This window comes from Indicator indicator, chromosome 21 (assembly GCF_027791375.1).
Source record: "Indicator indicator isolate 239-I01 chromosome 21, UM_Iind_1.1, whole genome shotgun sequence".
NCBI classification, from domain to species: domain Eukaryota; kingdom Metazoa; phylum Chordata; class Aves; order Piciformes; family Indicatoridae; genus Indicator; species Indicator indicator.
Genome location: NC_072030.1, coordinates 4,303,898 through 4,330,618, shown reverse-complemented (window position 1 = coordinate 4,330,618; position 26,721 = coordinate 4,303,898). Strand labels below are relative to the sequence as shown.

Here is a 26,721-nt window from a genome sequence, read left to right as displayed (position 1 = left end):
CAGAACTCAGCCAGTAGCTGAAGGAAAAGGACCAGCTCCTTCATTAGGGGAATAGCCAGAGATGTTACTGCAATGCCAGGTCAGCTGTCATACAGCTCTGAGTCCAAAACTGGACTGAATTTTAAGAAATTCTTAAAATAGTTTCTTTAAATGGTCATTTCCTTGAATGTACCATGTTTCTCCACACAGCCAGAGTGCTTTCCTCTGCTCCTTCAATGTCTGCCTTTTTTGATTGAAGAAATGCCTGCTCTTATCAGCTGCCACTCAGCATCAGGCAGCTTACCCCAGCAAGTATCCCCACAGAGCACATGAACAACTTCCCATGGTCATGTAAAGTTCTCTTTTTCACAACCAATTGTAATTTCTAAAAAAAACCACATCACATGTATTAAGAAAGAACCGTTTAAGAACTGATGCCAGCAGAAGATGATCTAGGAAAAGATAATTTGAATTTGATACATCTTTGGGACAAGGCACTGTAGCATGCTTGCTCCCCTCTTGGGGAAGGGGGCACCAATTACTACAGGCAAGCACAATATTAAGTATATTATCAATAAGGAAATGCTTGTTTTGGCAGCACAAAGTATTGAACCTGTGAAAACTTGTTGAAGGGAGTTTGTTTTCTGCTGCACAAGAGCTCAGAATGTGCTGAAGGCAGTGTCCCAATGCAGGGTGATTCTGCTGAATGCAACACCCACAACTGAGCTGTGTGTTCCTCCTGACAGAATCCAGCAGTAGTTTGTCTTTTACAAGGGTTGCTTTGCTGCTTCTTGGTGGTGATATTCTGCAGTCAGCACACTCATACCAATGTGATTTTATTTTGAAGAGTAATGTGCTGTTCTCTCAGGAGAGGTCCTGCCTGTATCTGCCTGAGTATACTTACTAAACACAATTATCTATACTGCAGTCTTGAGTCATAACAAGTTGTTTGATGGTGATAACTGTTAAAGTCTCTATTAACAGAGCTATAAAAAAAAAAAAACCCACACACAACAGCTGAAGATAAGATACAAGCACTGATAACAGGTAGATCTACATGGGCTTACAACATTTTACACCTATTGTCTATTAACATGAATATTCTGTACTAAACCCAAATCTTTCACACAGTCTAAGCTATTTAACAAGTCTCCCACTTCAGAGCAAAAGGTAGGCAACAGTGTGCAATGACAGAGCCTAAGCTTCACTGGTATGCTTCATTATTTATGTAAATTAAGATTCCACCATAATCAGCAAACCCAGATTTTAGCTATGATCTACACAATAATTTAGCATCACCACCAAATGAAGTGTTAATTAAAGCCACAAGATGAGCAAATGTTCCTAGAACTTTGAATCACTGCCAGGAATAATGGGGAAACAATTTTCTGGGCAAAGCAAAGCCAGCCTTGGGACACATGAAGCAAAGTGACACATGTGCATGTCATCTTATCAGCCTGCAGAGTTATCCTAGTGGAAATCACTGGAACATGTTTCCCAGAGAAGCTGTAGATTCCTGGAGGTGTTCAAGGCCAGGCTGGATGAGGCCTTGGGCAACCTGGTGTAGTGAGAGGTACCTGTCCCTGCCCATGACAAGAGACTGGAACTAGACAATCCTTGCTGTCCTTTCCAATCCAAACCACTGTAGGACTGTGATTGCTAAGGATCACTTAAACCTGCCACACAAAGGCTTCTGAAAATCCACCAAGGTACTAAACTGCTGTGTCATCAAGGACTTTTCAGCACTGGTTAGACCACACCTTGAGTACTGTGTCCAGTTCTGGGCTCCTCAATTTCAGAAGGACATTGAGATACTTGAACCTATCCAGAGAAGGGCAACGAGGCAATGAGGTGTGGAGCACAAGCCCTGTGAGGAGAGGTTGAGGGAGATGGGGGTGTTTAGCCTGGAGAAGAGGACGCTCAGGGGAGACCTTATTGCCAGGTGGTTGTTGGTCTGGAAGGAGGTTGTAGCCAGGAGGGGGTTGGTCTCTTCTCCCAGGCAACCAGCAACAGAACAAGAGGACACAGTCTCAAGCTGTGCCAGGGGAAGTTTAGGCTGGAGGTGAGGAGAAAGTTCTTCACAGAAAGAGTAATTTGTCAATGGAATGTGCTGCCCAGGGATGTGGTGGAGTCATCATCCCTGGAGGTGTTCAAAAAAGATTGGATGTGGCACTTGGAGCCATGGTTTAGTTGTCAGGAGGTGTTAGGTATTAGATAATAGGTTGGACTTGATGATCTCTGAGGTCTTTTCCAGCCTGGTTGATTCTGTGATTCTGTACAGCCCGAGCATTTTTATAGTAACTGTTAATGCACACCTAGCACAGAACAGTGCAGTGTCTCACTCTGACATAAGAAAAATATCTTGTGGTCCAATTTCTGTTTCTAAAATAAAATCCAAACGAACCACTCTTCCTAGGAGATCTGAATGAGTTAGAGAGGACAGCTGTAGGAATACACCCCACTCATGCCATCTTTGGCTGATTTACCTCAACAAACTGCAGGCTTTGGTCAATGCTGTAGGCAACCACTGCCCATTACTTCCCTGTCCTTACACCATTACCTTCTGCTGCAGTCCATTACTTCAGGGCACACAAGGGCCACGAACCACCTCTCTGTGGCTTTCCCCTGCTCTTGCTTTCAACTGCAGCATGGCCACAGTGGTTCAGCTGGCTTTGGTCACTGCTTAGCCATGTAAGAAAGTGGAGGTTTTGAGCCTGAGCATGCTGATGCAAACTAGCAAATCACATGCAACAGGCAGGCATCTGTTTTCAATCAGCAGAACTAGCTAACGAAAAACTGATTTATCTGAAACTTTCCTGTGCAGGCAGAAATCAATACCTCAGCAGAACTACACTTCAAATCATAGTGCATGATTATCTAAGCTACAGGTACAAGTAACAGCAGCATTAACACTATGTGTGCAGAACGGCAGGGAGAGACAGAAAAACTCTCATGAGAAATAAGATTAATGTATGTACTTCCTAATAATTAAGGAGAGAAGACCTGAGATCCAGGGCTATTGTTTATGTAACAATGATTCTTCCCATGTTCTGGCTAAGCTTGTGTTTCTTTACTGATGATTGTGTTAAGTGGAAAAAAAAAAGTTATTATAAGCAATTCTAGGCTGAGAAAGGATGATTCAAAAATGCATCAAACTGAAGCGGAGGACGTTGCATCGGAGTGCAAGTGCAACGATCTGATCCCTGAATTTCTCAAATGACACCTATCTACATTAAATTTAAATGAAGACAATTAACATCTAGTAAGTCTAGAGCATTCAGCAGAGTTAAACAGAGTGGTTAATTGTACCTTAATTTGTCTGAAATCTAAGGGTTTCAGCACCCTTCATCTCTCTAGTGTTCTCCTAACTAAGTGGTTGTGTCAGTAGCAAAACCACAGCAAGTCCCAGTTATGTATCTTTAGATCAAGGTGACTGCTTGCTCATACGTTGTGTAGGGAGGAGAAAGACTGCTTTGAAAGGTGAGATTTCAGAGGCTGCTACCTTGAAACATGAAGGACACTGTAAAGATAGCATTAGCCAAGTGAGAGCTATCAACTTTGCCTTTGTATTCCTGATTTAATATATCAGTTTCCTGTGGAAATTAAAATCAGTAGAGGGTAACTAATGAAAGTTATGCATGCTCCAGGGGCAAAATCCCCTGTTTTCATTTATTCTGTGTGAAAAGCCTAGATAATGAAAGACACCTGCAGGAAGAGAGCCAGGCTCTAAGAGATAGGGCATGTCTGTCACATTCAAGACTTGAGACTGGAAAGCAGGACAGCCACACTGCAATGACCCTGTGCCAGGGTGAACAGAGCCTGGTTTTGTCAGCACCAACAGAGCTGTGCTGCTTCTAGCAGCTCAAGTGTTCATCTCTGATACAAGTCAAGGAGCACAAACCTCAGCACTCAGAACTGGATGCCTTCAGCAAGAAGACGATGCGTTACCCAACTCTGCTTTGGTATTCAATGCAGTCTGTTGTGTTCAGTGAGGATGTGGTTGGCATCATGCTTAGGTATTTCAGCCAAACTCCCTGCCCTCAAACTCTGCTCTGTGGAGATACAACAGCTGAGGGCTTGCCCTGCTCCAACATAAATGTGTCATTTCTCATGTATGTCACACAAATCTGCACCTAGTTAGACTTGTTCCCAAGGCAGGGCTCGCACATTATCGAGCTTCCAGCACACAGCTCAACTTGCCAAGCCAGCAGGCTCATTACCTGAGTTACAGGATTCCTCTTCTTTTGGGTACATTTTGCCTCATACTCAGGTCTCAGCTGGAGCTGCTGCTGCTCCTCTTCAAAATCAACCAAATCCCACTCATACTTCAGTCTAGCTTGCCTTCTCTTCCAAAACTCCAAGAACAGCGTAACTGCAATTTGGAAATGGTAAAACCTGGTTAAGGGAGGAGTGAACTGGCTCATGAACCAACTTAAACATTTCTGTTCTGCAGTCTATTATTTCTCCTTACAACTATTTTTATTGCCTATCTATTTAAGTTCACCACTGAGACAATAATAGGGATTAAGTAATTTATTAGCTAATTGAATTCCAGAAGTGGATGACAAGGAAATGCCAAGATCTAAGACGGGTATTTCCATGGTTATGACAACCATGTTCAATTAGAGTTTAACTACTTTTGCTGTGCAAACAGCAACAAGGAATTAACACAGGAACGTAATAATTCAACTAATTCCTTGGGTATAAACTTGCAACACATGAACAACGATTACAGACAAGTAGAACTGGTTTCAAGTAGCATGGTCAAAGATTTCTGATGCTTTTTGATGATTTGATATCATGACCATTTTAAAGGTGGCAAATGTCTGCTGCTTTTCATATGATCAAGAGTGAGGCTGCCTAATGAGATTTTTTTAAGGCATTAGAGGGAACTGATTTCTGTATATAATGCAAACAACTCTAAAAGTTATAATGCTGCATAACATTTTAAAAGCCCTCTATAAACTACTTTAAAATGTAAACCTCTAATAATCCAACTGTTCTTATTTGAACTGGAGAGGCTTTACTGTTTTCACAAACACAGGAAAGCTTATCTTCTGCAGTTCTGAAACCTTTCACTGGTACTTCCTGAATGACTAATCCATGTCACTCAAATGCTAGTGCTTAAGAACAAGATAAGTTTAGTAGAACAGCCACACAACATCATATTCAAAGGGGCTGAGAATTCTCTATGAAAAAAAATTAGTGACTAAACCCTTCAGAAAAAATTCATAAATAGCTTTCCTATTAGCACACAGAGAGATCTTTGTGTGTTAATGAAATATCTAGCTTCAAAGTGAAGATTTAATTATATTCATACAAGCAGAATGAAACAGGAGCTAGGGCAATATAATAACTACATCTATAAACCTTCACAGCATTTAAGAAATGCACTCCAGACAATATGACCTTAAAGCTCGAACAAATATCACCTGGTGTGAAAGCCTGCTTACAGACAGAGTCAGGAAATCCACCTGTTTCTGCATCATGGAACTACACTGCAATGCATGAACTTCACTGGAGCAGAAGCCAACTAATTCTCATGCTGGAAGTGCTGCTAATAAAGTGGTACTGATGGACCACCACCCAGTGAAAGGTCACAAAAGCTCTCTACAGGGCTCAGCAGACAACTCTTACAGGGACTGGATAAGGTTGCACTACTCTGTCTTAGGCTACTAAGGATAGAAACATGAGTAGGAGTTGGAGTGCACGATGCTTATAATAGCCCAGACATCTGCTGGAATTTGTCTGGTTGTTTTTAAGTCTAATTCCTCTGTAACTTTAAATTACTTTTTCCTCTTTCATCACTTTTGTATCTGGAGCCAAGTATTAAAAGAGAAGCCACTACTCCATTTCTGCCCACTACCAGTGTCCCCCTAAGCAGTTTGGCCAAGATCTCATGGTTGCCTGACATAAAATTTATCAGGTGCACTCACCCCATATGCCCATGAAAATGGCAAAAAAGAGAGTTGCCACGTTGTCAAACAAATGGGAATACTGCGAGGGAACACAGAGGATCAGGTCAGTACCAAACCAGATTTCAGGAGGAACAGAAATGCCAAGTGGCTATAGAATCAGATACAGACCTCTGAGGACTGACAGGTGGTGTTTAGTCTCCAGTACTCACACTCTCGGTCACAAAGAGGGCACATGATGATCTCTCCTCCAATTGCAGGGTCACAGATTTCTTTGCTGAGGAGAAAAACATTGCACACTAACTGTTTTCACTACATCTTAAGAGTTGCTAAAAAAAACCCCATGAGAATGAAGAGCTCCGTTTGTTCAAAGCTCAACATTTGCAGTTTCATACTGAAGATGCAAAGCCTTAGTACGTTCACTGGTGTTAACCTGTAGTTGGTCAGGGCAAAGCAAGAAAGGCAGCAGCTGTCACAAGGACAGCAATTCACTTGGCATGGGCTTTCTGATTCTACCTGCAATCCATCACAAGTCTGTAAGGAGCTGTGCTCCACATGCATGGATTTCAGGTGAGGTACAAACCAAGTTATTTCTCATCAGATCAGTAATGTGTTCAAAGCACCTCTTCTAAAAGCAGAGCTATCACCTTTGTTATCTACAGTAAAATTTGCTGCTTCCATTTAACTACTACAGTGGATGAAGTTTACATTCCTATGATAGTCTTTCAGCATCCAGAGAAAGATGAACATGTACAGCAGTATCCCCAGGTGAATTCTAAACCTAGATAAAATGTAAATCTCAAAATGATAGAACCCAACAGAATGGATGTGAATTGTAACCTGTTACTCATCTTTTATGATTAAAATTCAGAATTTTCTGAAAGCCTTCCTACAAAAAGAAGTAAGAAGTGAAATATCAATGCTCTTTTCTCTCTCCTTCCCAAACTGCAGAATACAGTAATTCTTGGGACCCTTGAAGAAATCAATACAATGCTTATTTCAAAAGAAACAAACTCTGGCTCCTGAGATACTGGATCCTTCTTTGATGGGAGAACACTGCTGATCTGTCCTGTACTCATGCTTTTGGTAGTTAGCACAAATGATGACCTACACAGAAAGGTCAACTGGCTTATTCTGCAAGACAGGTGAAAACAGAAGTCTCAAGGCAACAACAAACACTGGAAACAAACAATTTTGGGAGACGGCAGTGCTGGTTTTAGGACTTTATGTATCACAGGTACTCTAATATAAAAAGCTATTGCCAAATGGCAACCAAATATTGCTTTTAACCCACAAATTGAGTCTTACTAATTAAAAATCACAAGTTCTGCATTAGCTGTCCAGCACCATTTCAGTCAGTAAAGGCAACTGAAAACAAATCTCTCTGCTCTGAAAATTTTAAAGGCTTGCTACCTGTCTTTTTTTTTTTTCTGGCAAGATCAGTATTTTCACATTGCTTAGCTTTTCCTCTTATAAGCCCAGGAGATTTCCAGCATTACACTCACCTGCTCATATTTTCATCCATTGTAAACAAGCCATAAAGAAAACAGATTAAGCCAACAACTGCCGCAAGGAATAGCATCTCAGTATAGAATCCTAGCCAGGCAAAATAGATTCCAATCTTCTCCCCATAATACTTCCTGAATGCAAAAATAAATTGCAATTAATAGGAATACAAAGCAAAGTTCAAAACTGCAATATAGCAAATTGAGCAGAGTCAAAATGAAACAGAGGAAGGCTGGGGAGGGACTTTTCATAATGGTGTCTAGCAATAGGATAAGGGGAATAGTTTGGAGCTGAGGGAGAGTAGGTTTAGACTGGATCTTAATAAGAAGTTCTTCAGCACAAGGGTGGTAAAGACTCTAAAATGGGCTGCCCAGGGAGGTTGTGGATGCCTCCTCCCTGGCGGTGTTCGAGGCCAGGCTGGATGAGGCCTTGAGCGGCCAAGTCTAGTTGAGAGGTGTCCCTGCCCATGGCAGGGAGGTTGGAGTAGAAGATTTCTAATGTCCCTCCCAGCCTAAGCCATTCTATGATTCTATGTATGTAGATACCTCTACAACTGAATTACTGGTAATGTACCTCAGGGGCACTGGCTAGAATGAAAACGCTCGATTCGAGAGAAATCATTTTTCCAGCTGCTAGTAAAAACCTGTGTTGTGTCCTCTGAGGACCCAGTGCCCAATTAGGCATCCAGTTCTTAAAAGCAGTAAACATTTTCCAGCAGGATCAAGCTATAAATGACCAGACACTTGTCTTACAGTGAAACCAAGTCAGTATCCTAAAGCACAGGCAGTACTTTACCTGATGAGGTCCAGAGGCTGCTCCTTGTAGAAGCGCAGGAAGCGAGCCCACTCCATGTACAGCGTGTACCTCTCGTTGTCACAGTTTGGGTCATTTGCCTTTTTCCAGTACTGGCACTGTGGGCAAATCAGAGCAAAAGCAAAACACCTCATGGACAGTCTCAAAGACTATATTGAAAGAAACAAACATTCATGATCATGGTGATGAACAGTTAAGATCGTGCCAATTACATGAATCTGCAATTCCAAACACAGCACTCGAACTCAGCACTTTATTTCAACGGAACCCCTTCTGTCTATGGAGTGTTTTAAGGTAATGCACCTTTCCAGAAATCACCTACCACAGAATGGTAGGGGTTGGAAGGCACCTCTAGAGGTCATTGAGTTCAACCCCACTGCCAAAGCAGGATCACTTAGGAATGCATCCACACAGGAATGCATCCAGGCAGGTTTTGAAAGTCTCCAGGGAAGGAGACTCCACAACCTCTCTGGCCAGGCTGTTGCAGCGTTCTGTCACCCTCAGAGAAGTTTCTCCTCACCTCGAGGTGGAACCTCCTGTCTTCCAGTTTGTACCTATTGTTCCTTGTCCTATCACTGGGCACCACCAAGAAGAGTCTTACACCATCTTGACACCCACCCCTCAGATATTTATAGACATTGATAAGATCCCCTCTCAGGCTTCTTAAGAATAAACACCTCCAGGTCTCACAGTCTTTCTTCATAGGAGAGACATTCAAGTCCCTCAGTCATCCTTGCAGCTCTCCATTGGACTCTTTCCAGTAGATCCCTGTCTCTCTTGAATGGGGGAACCCAGAACTGGACACAGTATTCCAGGTGTGGTCTCACAAGGGCAGAGTAGAGGGGGAGGAGAACCTCCCTAAACCTGCTGGACACACTGTTCTTGACGCAGCCCAGGATGCCATTGGCCCTTTTGGCCACAAGGGCACATTGCTGCCCCACGGATAACTCGCTGTCCACTGGGACTCCAAGGTCTCTCTCTGTGGGGCTGCTTTCCCCATCCCAGCCATTAGTTAGCCTGCACAGGAACTACCAGCTGGTCTAACAACCTGCTGTGGAACACACTCGTTTGCACTGGCAGATTACTGCAGTGGAAGGTTTGCTCCTTCACACTGGAGTGGCAGATGCAATTCCAGAAGTTCAAGCTTCCCTAACGTACAAAACCACTATTTCACTCAACTTCATGAAAAATGATGTGAATTTAAATCCTGTTCCCTGTACTTCAGCCTCATTGTAAATTGCTCAGCCAAGAGCATTTCAGTGAGAGATGTAAACTAGGGGCTATAAATTAAACTTGTTTCCTGCCTCCAGCCACAGCACTGTAATGGACTTTGTGCTGTGGCTTCTCCAGTTGCAAGGCAAGGACATGCAGAATGAAATTCTGACACTAATTAACCTCAGTGGTGTTCCTCACTATCATGCATCCACCTGCCATGTATCCACCTGCCTAAGAACATTTTGGAACTTCATCAGTTTCCTAGAAATGAAGCAGCACAAACTAACTGCAGTTTCTGATAGCTTTATAATTTTATTTGGTGTTGCAGAGCTCTGCCTTGAGAAATATTTGTCTATGTCAAATGCTCAGTCTGTGGTATCGATTTTCCTTTTTTTTCCTGAATGCATCTTAATCACAAAGAAAGGCATAAAAATTGCTTTCTAAAAAGAAATCAAGAAGTTTAATCAAGGTAAAGTTTAGATTTAAAAAAAAAGAAATTGTCATTCTGGGATTTTTTTCATGTGATTTCTTAGAGTTTAGGGCTGGTTGGTTGTACTTAGAATCACAGAATTGTTAAGGTTGGAAGGGACCTCAAGGATCATCTACTTCCAACCCCCCTGCCGTGGCCAGGGACACCTCATACTACATCAGGTTGCTCAGATCACATCCAGCCTGGCCTTAAAAACCTCCAGGGATGAGTCTTCCACCGCCTCCCTGGGCAACCTGTTCCAGTGTCTCACCACCCTCATGCTGAAGAATTTCTTCCTAACATCCAATCTCAATCTACCCATTTCTACTTTTTTCCCCATACCCCCTAGCCCTATCATTACCTGACACTCTACTTGTATAGAAAAGATTCTTCTACAACTGCCTTTTATTATCTGTGCTTTTGGTAGTCCCAACAGCACAAAATACTTCCCTGCCTTGATTAGTCTTCTACAGCCTGGACTCTTCATCAGCTAAACTTTTCCCCTAAGCGCCTTAAGAATGTACAATCCATCCATTTCATTTGCTGAGGGCAGCAAAATTCTTCTACAACATTAAAAAATACAAATCTCTATAAAGTATTCAAAATATCTTATGGTAGAATTCACAGATAGATATAAATAAGCAATTTAAGTGCACTAAAGCACTGTGACAAGTAAGAAATAACTCTTAACAACAAGAAGGGAATTTAAGATTAAAGTAATGAATAAAAACTATTCAAATGGAAAAAAATGCTAAAAAGAAATCCATAAAATAAAGGATGTCTGTCTTGTTTTCTCCAAGAGATTTTAGGGCTAAATCCATGTATGTTGGATTTAAACTTGACCCTACAGCAAAACTAAACACCAGCATTTACCATCTTCACCACATTTCCTGCAGTTGCTCCCTAGGAGATGGACAAGTGACCACCCTACACTTCCCTGCAGAGCTCATGCAGACCATCTGACTTCAGTCCCCAACATTGTATTTGTGTCATTACATTTGTATAACTTCTTCTTCTCTATGAGGGTCACTGAGCAGTGGAACAGACTGCCCAGAGAGGTTGTGGAGTCTCCTTCTCTGGAGACTTTCAAGACCCATCTGGATTTCTGTGTGACTTGTGGTGGATTCTATGATCCTGCTTTGGCAGGGGGGTTGGACTTGATGATCTCTGGAGGTTCCTTCCAACCCCTAACATCCAGTGAGCCTGTGAACTGCAACAGGTATTTGCATAACTACAGGGAGTATGCACTGCTGTATAACTGCAGTGTTTATATGTACACACCCTGCACATGCACACTGCTGAACCTATGCACCTACAGCAATTCATTCCTTGCTATCATCTTGTTAATGTGCTATCACACAGTGTGGATCAGAGATGTTGTAGAAATATACCATGGAATAGCTCTCCTGCAAGCGATGTGTCTGACAGATAAGTTCATCCTAGAAACTCATCCATAAAGAAGCAACGTTTCAGCACATAAAAGCCACATAGTAGGGCTGGCAGACATGTCTTGTGTAGTATAAAACAGGATCAATTACTGGGACAAATGGAGAGGTTTGAGTACATTTTCATTTCTGCTGGAAACAGCAACTGTGACAGCAGGTAAAAGAGTGAAAACACTGGGAAATGCTCAAGGGAGCAGAAAGCTCAAATACTTACATCATGCAGAGGATATGCAGCTGAATAGGTGCCATTATTTAACAGCCTCTTAATCCCGAATTTTTTCTTCCCTTCTTCTGTTCCATATGGGCAACGTGTCAGAATGTAATTGACCTGAGATTTAAAAAGGAGAATTTCAGACCTTTCCTGCTTCAAGGCCATTCCACAGAAACCTGTGATGGCTGTGCTCTGTGTCTAATCTGGATACACAACACACAACAGCAGAAAGTGTTTATTCAGAAGGCCTCACCCTGAATGAGGGTCCCCTGAGGACACATTTGCCTTGTAGACATCCAGGAGATCCATTCCAACAAATACTATTGCAGGCTTCCAAGAAAGCTGCACAGGCACCTAGGCTTTTACCCAAGGGTATCACAGTGTATGTACTCCTTCCTTGCAGGAATATTCTGATGGCACCATGTAAATCTACATCTAAATCTACACCCAAATCTGTAAGGAGGCAAATCTGCATACATACTATTCTGTTTCTCATGGAGGGTGAGAAGAAAGTGCTCTCATCATTAATGAGGTACAGCTCCTGCTTGTCCTTGCTGAATGGTGCTGTGAAGTAATCTGGCTCAGGGTGCATCACACTCTCAGGAAGCCTGAGTGGGGCAAGCATACAGTCCAGGGGGTTCTCCACCGTGGAGGGAATGTCATTTTCCCTGATGGGAACTTTAATGTTCAGCACTTCTGCATATGTGATCAGAACCTCCCACGGGGCATGGATCTTCACAAAATAAATCTTGCCGTCTTCAGATTCCTGCCGTAGGGAAGGTAAAGCAGAAATCAGAGGAAGCTGTGGTTTATTGCATCATTTAGGAGAGTAGCTGTTGTGCAAAATTCCTTGTCTTTTACAGATTTTGGAAAGGTTTAAAAAAGAAAAAAAGAAAGCAACAACAAAAGGAAAAGGCAATAGGGAGACCTGTGTTTATACATCATCTGGGGAACACTGGCAACACGTTGCCCAGGGAGGTGGTGGAGGCCCTGTCTCTGGAGATACTCAAGGTCACTGAGCAACCTGCTCTAGTTGGGCATGCCCCTGCTGTCTGCAGCAGGGTTGCTCTAGCTGACCTCTAGAGCACCCTTCCAACCTGCTGCGTTCTATGATTTTAATTGAAAAGCTTGTCTGAGTGGGAGTTTGTTCATGAAGACAAGCTTTGCACTGTTCAAATCTCACAAAGGCTTTTCAAACTACCTTAGTGATGTACACTGAGGCCCCTCATGATGCTCTCTGTGGGGTTGCTGGGCTCTAGAGCTGTTCTCTTTGCAAGAAGGAGGTACCAAACAGAGCTGAGATCTGTTATAGACTCCCAGCAACGATAAGGAATAATCTTATCTTAGGCTTTGCCCAGCAGCGTATGTTCCAGCATTCTTCTGCTTACACAGCAGAAAGTGGCAATCAGAAGGTATTTTTAACATGTTGATCAATGAATCCCCATCTGCAGATGTCACAGGGACTGAACTTCATCAAGGGTTATTTTACCCCACTGCCCATCTTATCTCTGCCAGAAATGGGTGTCACCATCCCATGTTCTCTGGGTATCAAACTAAAGAGTAACACTAATCAAACATAGTGGCTGAATGAGGGATAATGGTTTGAAACTGAAGCAGGGCAGATTTAGGTTGGACATTCTTTACAGTGAGAGTGGTGACATACTGGAACAGGCTGCCTGGGGATGTGGTTGAGGACCCATCCCTGGAGATATTCAAGCTCAGGCTTGATGTGGCCCTGGGCAGCCTGATCTAGTTGGAGGTGTCCCTGTTCACTGCAGGGGGAGTCGGACAAGACGATCTCTGAGGGCCCCTTCCAACCCACTAAAATCTGTGAATCCCAAAGTTGTTACAGCATCCAGTGGGCATGCCCTAATCCAGTCACTGGCTTCCACACCTGCTACTAGTAGTTAGGAGGGAGTAAATCTAGCTGTCAGCATACTTCCCCATTTACATGGGTTTAAATCAAGTCACAGCTATTTTGGAACTGCTTTCTTTTTGTTACGGAATCAAAAGCCATCGCTTCTTCTTGAACCAAAATTACTTTGCTTGCAGAGTTCTTATGACCTTAGTTGGAAAAATAACTCAAGTCCATGAGGCTTGTTATCACTTTTCTCAAAGCACAAGGTGGTACATGCTAACTTAATCATTTGCAGGCCTATTTCTTTGGTCCTTTTTTCCCCGTTTTTGTTTGTTTGGGGTTTTTTTGTTTTCTTTCTTACCTTCTTGTCTTCTGTTTCTAGTTCCAAACCAGCCTTTTGCAGATTACTCTCAAATTCTTTTCTTCTTTCCTGAAGAGAAATAAACACACTTTATTAACTGATGGAAATTAGCAACTAACTGATCGCTTACTGATGATTTCACCAAGTTTCACTCCTCCTAACTGCCCTGATGACAACCCCTCAAAGCTATGTGACCTTTGTAAAAGAAAGCAGACAGAAACCAGTTGCTGCATACCAGGACACTGCTGAGTGAAGGCAGCCTGGTGATGGCAACACATCAGGAATTGTGATGACTAATAACAGGGAACCTCTCTGTGAGCAATAGGCTCAGGAACTGTGAAATCTCCTTAACCAGAGACATGAATGATGGCATGTCCAGCTCTGGAGCCCTCAACATAGGAAGGACATGGACCTGATGGAGTGGGTCCAGAGAAGAGCTACAAAGATGATTGGGGAGCACCTCTGCTATGAGGACAGGATGAGGGAGCTGGGGTTTTTCAGCCTGGAGAAGAAAAGACTCTGGGAGACCTGATAGAGGCCTTCAAGCACCTGAGAGGACTATGAGAAAGCAGCAGAGGGACTGTTTGCAAAGGCCTGTAGGGATAGGATGAGGGGCAATAGTTTGAAATAAGAGAACAGGAGATTTAGGTTGGATGTTAGGAACACATTCTGCACCATGAGGGTGGTGGAACACTGCAACAGGTTGCCCAGGGAGGTAGTTGAGTTCCCATCCATAGAGATATGCAAAGTCAGGCTTGAGAAGGCTCTGAGCAACCTGCTCTGGTGGAAGATGTCCCTGCTGACTGCAGGAGGGTTGGACTGGTTGACCTTTGGAGGTCCCTTTCAACCCAAACCGTTCTATGACTCTATGCTTCTGTGTATGTTGAGCATATCTGACCTTTATGGAGGCTGGTGTGTGTGGTGTGTTATTGCTCCAGTTTAGCTATGTTTAAGAGAAAGTTTAAACTAGATGAAAAGAAAAATTCTGGGAGCACATGGAAGACTGACTGCCTATAGTGGTATCTATTTACCAGTTTAACAACTGTGCCTGGTACAGATGTTCAAGTACTGATTACTGACAATTCTAACAGCATGCTTCACAACTACCATAACTGTAAACCTAGATAAGAGTGACAATTCATCATGTGTGAGCTCACACATGCTTAGCTTGCATAAAGTTGGTGTGGACTTCATCCAGAGATAAATAAAGTGGTCTGTGGCAGGGAACAGAGGCTGTGTCAACTCTGAGTTTGAGACAAATCTTGAACTCTGTATTTGCCAAGTAATTCCTATAAGGGATCTTTAGGTAAGAACATCTTCTTCCCCTTCTTCTCTGTACAAACTTTGTTTCTATTAGGAAACTGCATTAATTTCCTTTTAATTATACAAAAATTGCTGAAGAATTGCCAGAATATCTACAAGTTAAGCTTAATATTGTGCCCTAGCCTCTGTAGAACATGCTAGCTAGACTAATAATTTATTTCTAGCTACAGCCTGCAAATGCTCCATGATGATTTCCCTACTGAAAGGTCTTAACATTTTTCATACCCACTTAAAACACCCCAAACCACCTTAGTTTTCAGCCAATTTCTTTCTCCTTTGTGTCTGTGAGGAGCAGGCTGCTCTTTTTTTGCATTGCAGTTTGCAGAAACTACTCAGATAAATGGATACAGACTGAAGAAGAGATTTAATAGCCCTCAAATCTACACTAAGATGTACTATTTTCCTGTGTCAGTAGCCTCACATTCTTACCTGTCATATTTGATTCTGCTAAATATTATTAGATATTAAATTAGATACTGGCAAATATGGTAATTCCCAAGTTCTTGCACATGCTGAGGGCAAATGTAATTCCACACACCATTTTCTAATTAACCTCTCCCACCAACTTGCCTACATGCACCTGCATAAACACACCAGAGAATTAATTTGTTGATCTACTGACCTCATGGAGAACGCCACTAAAAGGTGATTTATGATTGCATTTGGAAGTGCTATAAGCCAAGCTGACATACGTGCCTGGTATCCAAGGCTGTGTGCTACTCTGGATTATATTGTCTCCAAACAAAGCACATTGGTGTGCATTGTAACACTGGAGGAGAGCCAAGTGAGGCAGCTCAGAGGGTTCCCTGCTACCAGAGTGTGATGGTTTGAAACTGTCTTTTTAATTTTTCCTTGCAAAGTTCAGAACAGAGAAAGTGAAAGAATGTAAATAAGTCACTATTGGGTGTAAGAAAGCAAAATAACGATTGTTCTAAACACTTCCATTGGATAGATAGAAATGTTTAAGAACTATTACCCAAAACAAAGTAGGCACTCTGCACATTCTGCGTTCGGCAGTGGGGGCAGTTGCTGGGCTGTCTGGTTGCTGTTTCTTCTTCTCTTCTGGCTGAAGATAACACACTGACCTTGGCAGCTAAGTTAACAACTTTCTGCTCTAACTAAACTCTGCTTCTCTGTCCAGGGGGGTCTGGGGGGGAAGCTCCTGGGAGAGAGAGAGGCCCCTTTGGGAGGGTCCCCTTGGGGGGAAGCAAAGGGAGATCGGTTGTGCTTTTTCTGTTGATTGTATATATTTGTGAATGTTGTGAATTTTGTATATTTGTACATATTCATTGCATTTCATTGTAGATTTTAGACTCTGCTTGTAAATACAGCTTTTCATTTGCTTCCAGACTGAGCTAGCCTGGTTATTGTCGGTGGGGGGGGGGGAATTTCAGCTCACACCGACACACTTTTTATTTTTGGCGCCCAACGTGGGGCTCGATTGCTTGTTTGATTTATTTCTGCTCAGATTAGGAAGCAAAATGAAGCTGTTTTGGATTTTGAGTAATTTTATTTCCTCTGTTATCAGTGTGATTGTCTACAGATGGGCTGTTACCTGCATGATAGACAAGATTGTGAGATATGTGGCATATAAGTCGTTTCTTTGGGTTAAGAACAAGCTACTGAATGTTGGTGAATTCTGTTGTGGTCTTATTGGGCTAAGAAGCTATGGTAACTCAACTATGGATCTGCTAGCAGACACATATGAGTTTGTTACTCCTCTTACAACTACAGAGGGTCCTTGGAACCAGTGGTACCCTAGATATCTTGTGCTTGCCTTAATTTTGTTGCTTCTTGGAATAATCATATGGCTACTGATAGCACTGTGTCAAGAAAGACATAAGGCTACTTGCTCTTCCAACTCTGCTGTGAATGTGAAAACCAAGCCAGTAAATTTGGTGGCCACTGTAACCAGAAAGCGTAAAGGAGCTGCAGGAGGAGATGCAGATGCTGCAGGAGATGGTGCAGATGGAGATGAGGGTCCTTCTACTCAGGGTCCCTCTCTTAAGAAAGATCCTTCTGATGAGGAAGAGAGGGTTAGCCTTAAAACTCTGGTAGACCTCTTGAGACCCCACATGGATGATGGAGATGTAGGTCAGGATGTAGACCCTGGTAGATTAGCAACTGCTGGCAGAGCCTCTGAACTCAAGGAAATTCAACGGAGGATTACAACAGGATTATGGGGACAGCAACCTCAGGATGATGATGATGATGATGATGAGGATGACATACAGTCAGCTAATGCACCCAGACAGGAAATTAGACATGTGAGGAAGGATTACATCAGAGGAGATAATGAGCCAGTCCTGTCTTGGCTAGCCAGGTGTTTTGATATGGGAGCCCCAGCATTGGTGGTAGGTGACAAGTCGGCCTCTCAGTTGGGGATGCTCTCAAAGGATACAGGCATAGACAGGCATCTAGGCAAGTGCATTGGTAAAGTTTCTCTGTGGGCACGCCTCCTACTGGCAGTCTCACTGAGGTACCCCAGCAGAGATGATTTACCATGGAACCCTAAGCCTTGGACCACAATAGCTGAGGGAATCAAGCGTCTGAGAGAGTTTGCTGTGAGAGAAGTAATGTATGGAGATCATAAGACTCTGAATCCTGATGAAATTCCTGTTGGAACAGGCCTTGCCAAAAAGCTCATTAAGCTTGCTCCTCCTAATTATGCCACTATTCTGGCAAGCAGGATTGTGGCAAGAAATTATGGTGGAGCACCTCCTACTGTTGGCCATTTCACTGACCAAATGAGGCAATTGGAGGATAGTCTTGCACGTACTTCTTTGGTTTCAGCCATTGAAACTCTGTCTGGAAAGATGGAGAATTGCATGAAAGAGCTGAAGGAGGAACTTAAAACCTCCATATCCAACTTGATGAAGGGGGATGATTCTAATTCCTCTTCCTCCAGATGGATACAAGTTTCAGCTGTCAGAAACAGACGTGCTCCAAGAAGGCCATTCCAGAATAGGTCAAACCAAAACAGACAGCAGAGGCAATCACGTGGCAGTATCTGGATAACTCTGCGTGATCAGTTTGGTGAGAACATGAACAGATGGGATGGTCAACCAACTTCTGATCTTTTCAAGAGGTTACGGGAGCTGCAGAGGGGCAGATCCCGAGGTAGCACTACCAGGAGGGTAGCTGTCGCTTCCTCAGTTTCCCAGAACAACTCTGATAGCTCCAACAGTGATCTTAATTCTGGTGCTGGACATTGTGCCAGCTGTACATGTGGATGTAATCCATCCCCACCATTAGGGGTGCCCTGCCTTCTGCCAGGGGGAGGTAAGGGATAATGGAGATAACAGAATCTATTGGGATGTGTACATCCAGTGGCCTGGCACTTCAAAATTTCAGAAGTACAGGGCCTTGGTTGACACAGGAGCTCAGTGCACCATAATACCATCAAATTATCAAGGGGGAGAATCTATAACTATTCAGGGAGTCACTGGTGGATCTCAAGAGTTGTTTAAGATAGAGGTTGACATAAGTTTAACTGGGAAGCAGTGGAAGAAACATACTATTGTAACAGGTCCTAATGCACCTTGTATTTTGGGAATTGACTTTCTGAGAGAAGGGCGTTTTAAAGACCCTAAGGGTTACAAATGGGCTTTTGGAATAGCAACTGTAGAAATTGATGGAGGAAAATTGAAGTTGTCCATTAGACCTGAGCTTTCAGATGAATCTGCAGTTGTGGGACAACATGAGATAGAGGATGTAAAGCTGCCGGTTGCTTCTCAAACTGTGCATCACAGACAATACAGAACCAACCGTGACTCTTTGGTGCCCATTCAAAACTTGATTCGTCAGTTGGAGAGTCAGAAGGTCATCAGCAAAACTCATTCACCTTTCAACAGTCCAATCTGGCCTGTGCGAAAGCAGAATGGAGAGTGGCGTCTGACAGTTGATTTCCGTGCCTTGAATGAAGTAACTCCACCCATGAGTGCAGCTGTACCAGACATGATGGAACTCCAATATGAGCTGGAATCCAAGCAGGCCAAATGGTATGCTACCATAGACATTGCTAATGCTTTCTTCTCTATTCCCATAGCAGAGGAATGCAGGCCTCAGTTTGCTTTCACCTGGAGAGGCATTCAGTACACATTCAATCGTTTGCCCCAGGGGTGGATTCACAGTTCAACCATCTGCCATGCAGTGATCCATGATGCTTTGGAGAAAGGTGGAGCTCCAGAACACATTCAGTTCATCGATGACATCATCGTCTGGGGTGAGACTGCTGAAGAAGTCTTCGAGAAAGGTAATAAAATCCTTGACATTCTCTTGCAAGCTGGTTTCGCTATCAAGCGAGACAAGGTGAAAGGACCTGCCAGAGAAATCCAGTTTCTGGGGGTGCGGTGGCAAGATGGTCGCTGTCATATCCCAATGGATGTGATAAACAGAGTCTCCACCATGGCAAATCCCATCAACAAGAAAGAAACTCTGCGTTTCTTAGGCATAGTGGGATTTTGGAGACTGCACATTCCTGGATACAGTCAGATTGTGAAACCTCTCTATGATGTGACTCGAAAGAGAAACAGTTTCCAATGGGGTCCTGAGCAACAAGCAGCCTTTGACCAGATCAAGCGAGAGGTAGTCCAAGCGATGGGTCTGGGACCTGTCCGAACTGGTCCAGACATTAAGAACATTCTGTACACGGCTGCGAGTGACAATGGTCCAACCTGGTGCTTATGGCAAAGAGCTCCAGGGGAGACACGAGGACGTCCTCTTGGTTTCTGGGGTCGTGGCTACAGAGGCTCAGAGGCAAACTACACTCCAACAGAGAAAGAGATTTTAGCTGCTTATGAAGGAGTGAAAGCTGCTTCTGAAGTGATTGGAACTGAGTCACAACTTCTTCTAGCTCCTAGATTGCCAGTTCTGAATTGGATGTTCAAAGGCAAAGGTTCTTCACCACATCATGCAACAGATGCTACCTGGTCTAAGTGGATGGCTCTGATAACACAGAGAGCTCGAATGGGAAATCTCGAAAGGCCTGGTTTGGTGGAGGTGATCACAAACTGGCCAGAAGGCACAAGCTGTGCTAAACCTCCAGAGGAGAGAGTAGCTCGTGCTGAGGAAGCTCCTCCTTACAGTGATCTGTCTGATGATGAAAAGAGATATGCTTTGTTCACAGACGGTTCCTGTCGTCTTGTTGGGAACAAGCGGAGATGGAAATCTGCAGTGTGGAGTCCAATGCGCAGAGTTGCAGAAGCGAGAGATGGAGAAGGAGAATCCAGTCAATGTGCAGAGGTAAAAGCTGTCCAGCTAGCTCTTAACATAGCTGAACGTGAGAGATGGCCAAAGCTTTATCTCTACACCGACTCATGGATGGTAGCCAATGCCTTGTGGGGTTGGCTGAAAGACTGGAAAAAGAATGGCTGGCAGAGGAAAGGAAAGCCAATCTGGGCTGCAGATCTGTGGCAAGACATTGCTGCTCGCATTGAGAGAATCCCAGTGAAAGTGAGACACATCGATGCTCACATTCCTAAGAGCAAAGCTACAGAGGAACAACAACACAACCATCAGGCAGATCTAGCTGCAAGAGTTTCCCAGGTGGACACAAACTCTGATCCTGATCCTGATCTTGACTGGAAACACCGAGGTGAGCTGTTCTTAGCTCGGTGGGCCCATGACTCGTCAGGACATCAAGGCAGAGATGCAACCTACCGATGGGCTCGTGACAGATCCATTGACATTTCCATGGATGCTATCACACAAGTCATCCATGACTGTGACATTTGTGCTGCTATTAAGCAGGCAAAGCGGATCAAGCCCTTGTGGTACGGTGACCGATGGTCCAAGTACAAGTATGGTGAAGCCTGGCAGATTGACTACATCACTCTACCTCGTTCTCCATCTGGTAAGCAGTATGTGCTGACTATGGTAGAGGCAAGCACTGGATGGCTGGAAACTTATCCAGTTCCTCATGCAACTGCACGTAACACCATTCTTGGCCTGGAGAGACAAATCCTGTGGAGACATGGAACTCCAGAGAGGATTGAGTCGGACAACGGAACTCATTTCAAGAACAATCTTGTAAAAAACTGGGCCAAAGAGCACGGCATCGAGTGGATATTCCACATTCCCTACTATGCACCAGCTGCAGGGAAGATTGAACGCTACAACGGTTTGCTGAAAACCACTCTCAAAGCCATGGGGGGTGGATCTTTGAAAAACTGGGAGAAACATTTAGCACAAGCAACCTGGTTGGTGAATAGTAGAGGTTCAGTGAATCGAGCTGGACCTGCCCAATCAGATTTGTTGCGAAAGGAAGAAGGTGATAGAGTTCCTGTTATCAGAGAAAAGAATCTGTTAGGCAAAACTGTTTGGGTATTTTCTCCTTCAGGAGAGGCCAAACCTGTCCGAGGGGTGGTTTCTGCTGAAGGTCCTGGTCACACCTATTGGGTGATGCAAGAAAATGGTGAAATTCAGTGTATTCCACAAAGAAATCTAACTTTGGCTGAGAGAGGTTAAATTCAGAGTGTTGCGCAGATACAGCATCGCGCCCAAGAGGAGAGTTCATGAGATCTACGGTGCACGAACCCTGAGAGCCCTGAGTCAGCTGAGAGTCCCTGTTCCTTCCTTCGCTCCATCTGCGAGGAAACAAGCTGTTTGCTGTTTTTCCTGTGATTTGACTCTTTTGAATCATCTACATCTGAGATAGCCGGAATGGACTATGGTCTTTATTCACCTATTGCTGTAGATATTATTTTAGATTAAATAGATAATAGTAGCAGCCAATGGAATTGTTTAGAAGGGGTGGACTGTGATGGTTTGAAACTGTCTTTTTAATTTTTCCTTGCAAAGTTCAGAATAGAGAAAGTGAAAGAATGTAAATAGTCACTATTGGGTGTAAGAAAGCAAAATACTGATTGTTCTAAACACTTCCATTGGATAGATAGAAATGTTTAAGAACTATTACCCAAAACAAAGTAGGCACTCTGCACATTCTGCGTTCGGCAGTGGGGGCAGTTGCTGGGCTGTCTGGTTGCTGTTTCTTCTTCTCTTCTGGCTGAAGATAACACACTGACCTTGGCAGCTAAGTTAACAACTTTCTGCTCTAACTAAACTCTGCTTCTCTGTCCAGGGGGGTCTGGGGGGGAAGCTCCTGGGAGAGAGAGGCCCCTTTGGGAGGGTCCCCTTGGGGGGAAGCAAAGGGAGATCGGTTGTGCTTTTTCTGTTGATTGTATATATTTGTGAATGTTGTGAATTTTGTATATTTGTACATATTCATTGCATTTCATTGTAGATTTTAGACTCTGCTTGTAAATACAGCTTTTCATTTGCTTCCAGACTGAGCTAGCCTGGTTATTGTTGGTGGGGGGGAATTTCAGCTCACACCGACACACAGAGAGCCACCAGGCAGCTCCTCCTCCAGTTGTGCAGCTTCATAACAGAGAGAGCCAAAGGGTCTGGCCCCATCTTACTGATCTTCCCTTATTCACACACTTAGTGTGATAAATTGCAGGGCTCTAATGGAAATTATGCTCCTTTTACCACCTTACTCTCTTCCCAGCAGCCACCTTCTCTGAAATCCATGCAAATGCACTGTACTTTGCAGTCAATTGAAACACCATCTTTGAAAGCAAATCAATCTGCTGCAAAACCAATGCTCCTCCTCTTCTTGTTAAATACTGTGGTTCCTCAGGTCCCCATCAAAGGCTTTAAATGGACAAAACATACCCTTGGACCAGTGCTGTTTTGTTTTCAGATGCACTGGTAAGAATTTTAAGCTGACTGTCCCAATCCCATTTGAAAGGCAGACCTGGTGCTTGTATTTGTGACTTGGCTGTAGGTTCCACTCTGCAGTCACAGAGGGACGAGGGAATCATCATCAGCAATCACACAATGAAGACCAGTGGCAGTGGGCTAATGCCCTTCCTCACTTTTTATTTAAGTACAGTTCTTAAGCCTCTCCAAAACACCTCTAAAAGACTAAACCCACATTTTCTGAGACCACTGTGGACTATAAATGAGAGAGGCCAGTAGAGCATTCACCTCTCCAGACACTGCTGTGGGCATCCTGGACACTTTACCACCTAACACAGGCTTGTCTGCAAAGAACCACCCTGATAAGATTAGGAAGCAAGATCCAAAGTCCAGCAGCACCAATACACCCAATTCAGATGCAACACTGCATGAGTAGGTATCTAGGGGAGATAGGCAACTCATAAACCTGTTCCTGATAACGGTGCTGTCACTCCCAGTAACAACAATCAATAAACAGGAGATTAGAAGAACTTCAAGTTTACAACTTCCTATTCTGCAATCAAACTCCTCTTGCTTGGTTTTACCCTGCAAAACCAAGATGCTCAGGCTTATTCTAACTGCAGTCACATGTAGGATACTGGGGAACAGATAGAGAACAGTCACACGCTGCTGTGAAGCACACATGGGCTCTGCTCTCAGCTGTACCCTGAGAAAACACAAGTCACTTCCCAGCACTAACACAGATGGGCTCAGGCTGCCCACGCTGCTCCCTGGCAAAAACATTCCAGGTGAGGTAGAGCCTGCTCAGGAAAGGCTCCTGGTTGTCTCATGTGGCTGCAGTCACGAGAGCAGGAGGCAGATGGACAGATGAGGTAAATGGCCTTAGCACAGCACTGCAGGGACTGCCCCAGGGCCTGGGGCTCTCTGTGTCTTTCATAGTGCAAGAGGCACCAAACACCCTTCTGCAAATGATGCCCCAGCAGCACAGCAAGGTACCCAGTCATGGCTCAAGCCATTTTCAGCTGCTCCTGCAGAGCTGGGCACACAGCTTCTCTCAGGGTGCTGCAGTAACAACAAGCATCTGATTTGTTTGCTGCCCAGGGCTCCCTAACGTTGGGCTACTGCTACAGTGAGAAAGCAGAAATTTCTTTCTGGGATGATGAAAAGTGGGAGAGGATTAGATAAGATACCTTTCTGTATCTCCATGCCCCACTGGGGACAGGGGGACTTTTGTTCCTGTGTTTACTGGAAATAGTTCTTTTGCACCGAGTCCTAATGCTCTGGAATTTCTGGTGAAAACATAACCACTTCCTACCAATAAAGATCATGTCCTGGTCATGCAAAAATGTTTACTAGATAGTTTAAAAACCTGTATTTATTCTTCCATGTTCACATGCATTTCACACCTGGGTAAAATACTTCCTCTCATCTGCTAAAGGCCTTAAGGAAAAATATAAAGGATTGTCTCACAAAAATGTAACCTTAAGTATTGCTTAAGAGAGACTTGGTGGTTAGGATGTATTCAGGTAGCTTATAGAAGGCAAGTTCGAAACAGAGTTTAAGCTGTAAAGTTTCTTGGGAACATCAAAGAAGTTAATGCATTTGTTGGGGATGATGAACAGACTGACTCTTACATCTTTACCAGGGCTATGTTGGAACACACAAAGGAGTTATTCACCTCTCTTAGAAACACAGAATAAAGCTGTTTCCTCGAGACAAGGAAACAAAACCATTTGTCACAACTGTTATTCTCTTCCTATGAACATCTCTATTTTTAGCTGTTACATTTTGCTGTATCATTGCACTACAGAACAATAAATTGACATGTTTTTCCTGTGACAACTGTACAGCATGCCAGACACATTCCTAAGGCTGCACTGCATCACTGCTTGTTTCATCCCAAAGGCAAGAGCACAGTGCTTCTATGCTAATAAGTCTGAATTAATTCACAGGCATATTCAATTCTATAAAGGTCTCTGCTGGACATAAACACAGGACAAATAGAATTTTCTTAGCAGATTTCCCAAGAATTGTGTGGAAACTCACATGCCATACCATTGGTATCTTCATGCCTGTCTGTTCTGTGTCTGCAGAACTAACCTACAGGGCCACAGACCAAAAGCCTTCTTCATGGGGCCATAAACTGTTTTGCAAGTAATAGACATACACAGAATTAAATCTCACAAAACTTGATGCAGGTGTTCTACTATTTTGCAAGAAAGTTGTTTCTTTCTAAGTACATTTTTATCTCCATGAGGAAGTTCATTATTAGATGCTAGCTCTTGGGTTCTTCCCCAGGGGAATCCTTCAGTAAGTAATGACACTCACACCATTGCCTTTGGTCTGGCAAAGATTCCTGCCACCCCCTAATGATCTATAAATCAGTGAGAAGGAAATTGCTGTGCACAATACCAATGACTAGACTGAGCATCTGGCTTGTTTTCCTTCCCACTTGAAACATTACCTTAATAGTCTCCATTTCTTCCCTCCTATTCCTTGAGTATGACTAATGGAAAAGTTTATTTTAGGAGTTGCTTTCACATATTTTGCATGGGCAGCTTGTTTTCTCTACACTGATTGATCTTTCCCTTCTTTTTAGAGGGCATTTTACTTTACAGTAGGAGGAGGAATCTAGCTAAGATTGCAGCCTGACAAAGTGTTAGTGTGGGTTTGAAGAAGCATGCCTTGACAGAAACCTCTGGCACCAGAGCTGTAACACAAATCCAGTCTCTCAGAGCAAATCTCCTGAACTGCTGAGGAAAGCAGACTCTCAGATGCTTGAGCTGGGAAAAGCATGGAAGATATTACTGCTTGAAGTAACAAGAATATGATGCAGGAGTTGTGTTCTACATTAGACCACATTTGCATATGGGCAGCATAAGTCCATAATGAAAAAAAAAAAAAAAAAACAACCCAGCATTTCCTTTAGCAAGGAATTGAAGCAGTAAGCAAGTTTTTGCTTATAGCCCAACTGTGCAGGTTTTGTTCAAAGGAAATTAGAGATTTTAATTATGAAACACTTTACCAAGATATAGATGAGAAACATTCTTTACTTCACAGAGCTGGGGTTTTGATCATGACTTTGTCATAAGCCTCTGCATCATTAGCTTGCTTCAGGAAGCCTTTCAGAATAATGTGATTACAGGAGAATGAAGAGGGGTTTAGTTCTGGGGTTTTGTGGGTTTCTGGTTTTGTTTTGGTTGGGTTTGGTTTTTAAAGAATTAACTCTGGAGATATACAGTGGAAAGGCTAGTTTGTAAATGTAACCTCTCCTGGATCAGAAATAATTATGATGTTTTAAACATTCTGCTGAGACAGAATTTATTGTTCACCTTGACTGCATCTCATAGTATTGGATTTTTTTAAAAATAGCCTAAATTTACGTATTGGTCAAGTCAGAGCTCAGTATCAATGTGAGTAAGGAACAATTACATCTCATTTACTGATTCTGTCTGACCTATTGCTGGCATTCAGGCAACTGGATCTTGCTGGGATGTTCAAGGATCATCGCTGACTGGCATTTTAGAGAAAGCCTGTGCCTGGATGCTCTGTTACATAGGAGGTTGTTCATCAAAGACACTTTAAATAGGATGAATACACACAGGTTGAGAGCAATTCAAGCACAGGAAAGGGCTTAAAGAGGAGGTTTGTGTTTATTTTGATCAGAGGATAATAATAATAAAAAACAAAAGTCCCCAAAGTCCTAAAGTTCTAAAAGGGGAATTCATGGATTCTCAGATCTAAGAATTCATTTCTGCTGTAACTGAACTCAAAAGATAAGAAAAAAACGTTGCTCCATCCCATGTGGACAATGCTTTGCTTATTTAAAAGAAACCCCCTCCTCTTAACTATTTACAGATACAGTTTAACCAAAGCCACAGCTACCTATAAGGCTCTTCATTGAAGAAAGCAAAACCATTTA

The 26,721-nt window shown here is 43.2% G+C and overlaps 1 protein-coding gene across 1 annotated transcript in view; it reads right to left on the bottom strand.

The window, feature by feature from the left end:
* Positions 1-26,721, bottom strand: part of ANO5 (anoctamin 5) — a 63,734-nt gene that overhangs the window by 11,593 nt on the left and 25,420 nt on the right. The window contains exons 4-11 of the mRNA XM_054390576.1: positions 13,773-13,841; positions 12,035-12,319; positions 11,557-11,670; positions 8,196-8,311; positions 7,400-7,534; positions 6,066-6,171; positions 5,916-5,976; positions 4,200-4,351 (exon numbers count right to left, since the gene is read on the bottom strand). Coding sequence (XP_054246551.1) covers positions 4,200-4,351; positions 5,916-5,976; positions 6,066-6,171; positions 7,400-7,534; positions 8,196-8,311; positions 11,557-11,670; positions 12,035-12,319; positions 13,773-13,841 — 1,038 coding nt within the window. The remainder of the gene's footprint in view (positions 1-4,199; positions 4,352-5,915; positions 5,977-6,065; positions 6,172-7,399; positions 7,535-8,195; positions 8,312-11,556; positions 11,671-12,034; positions 12,320-13,772; positions 13,842-26,721) is intronic.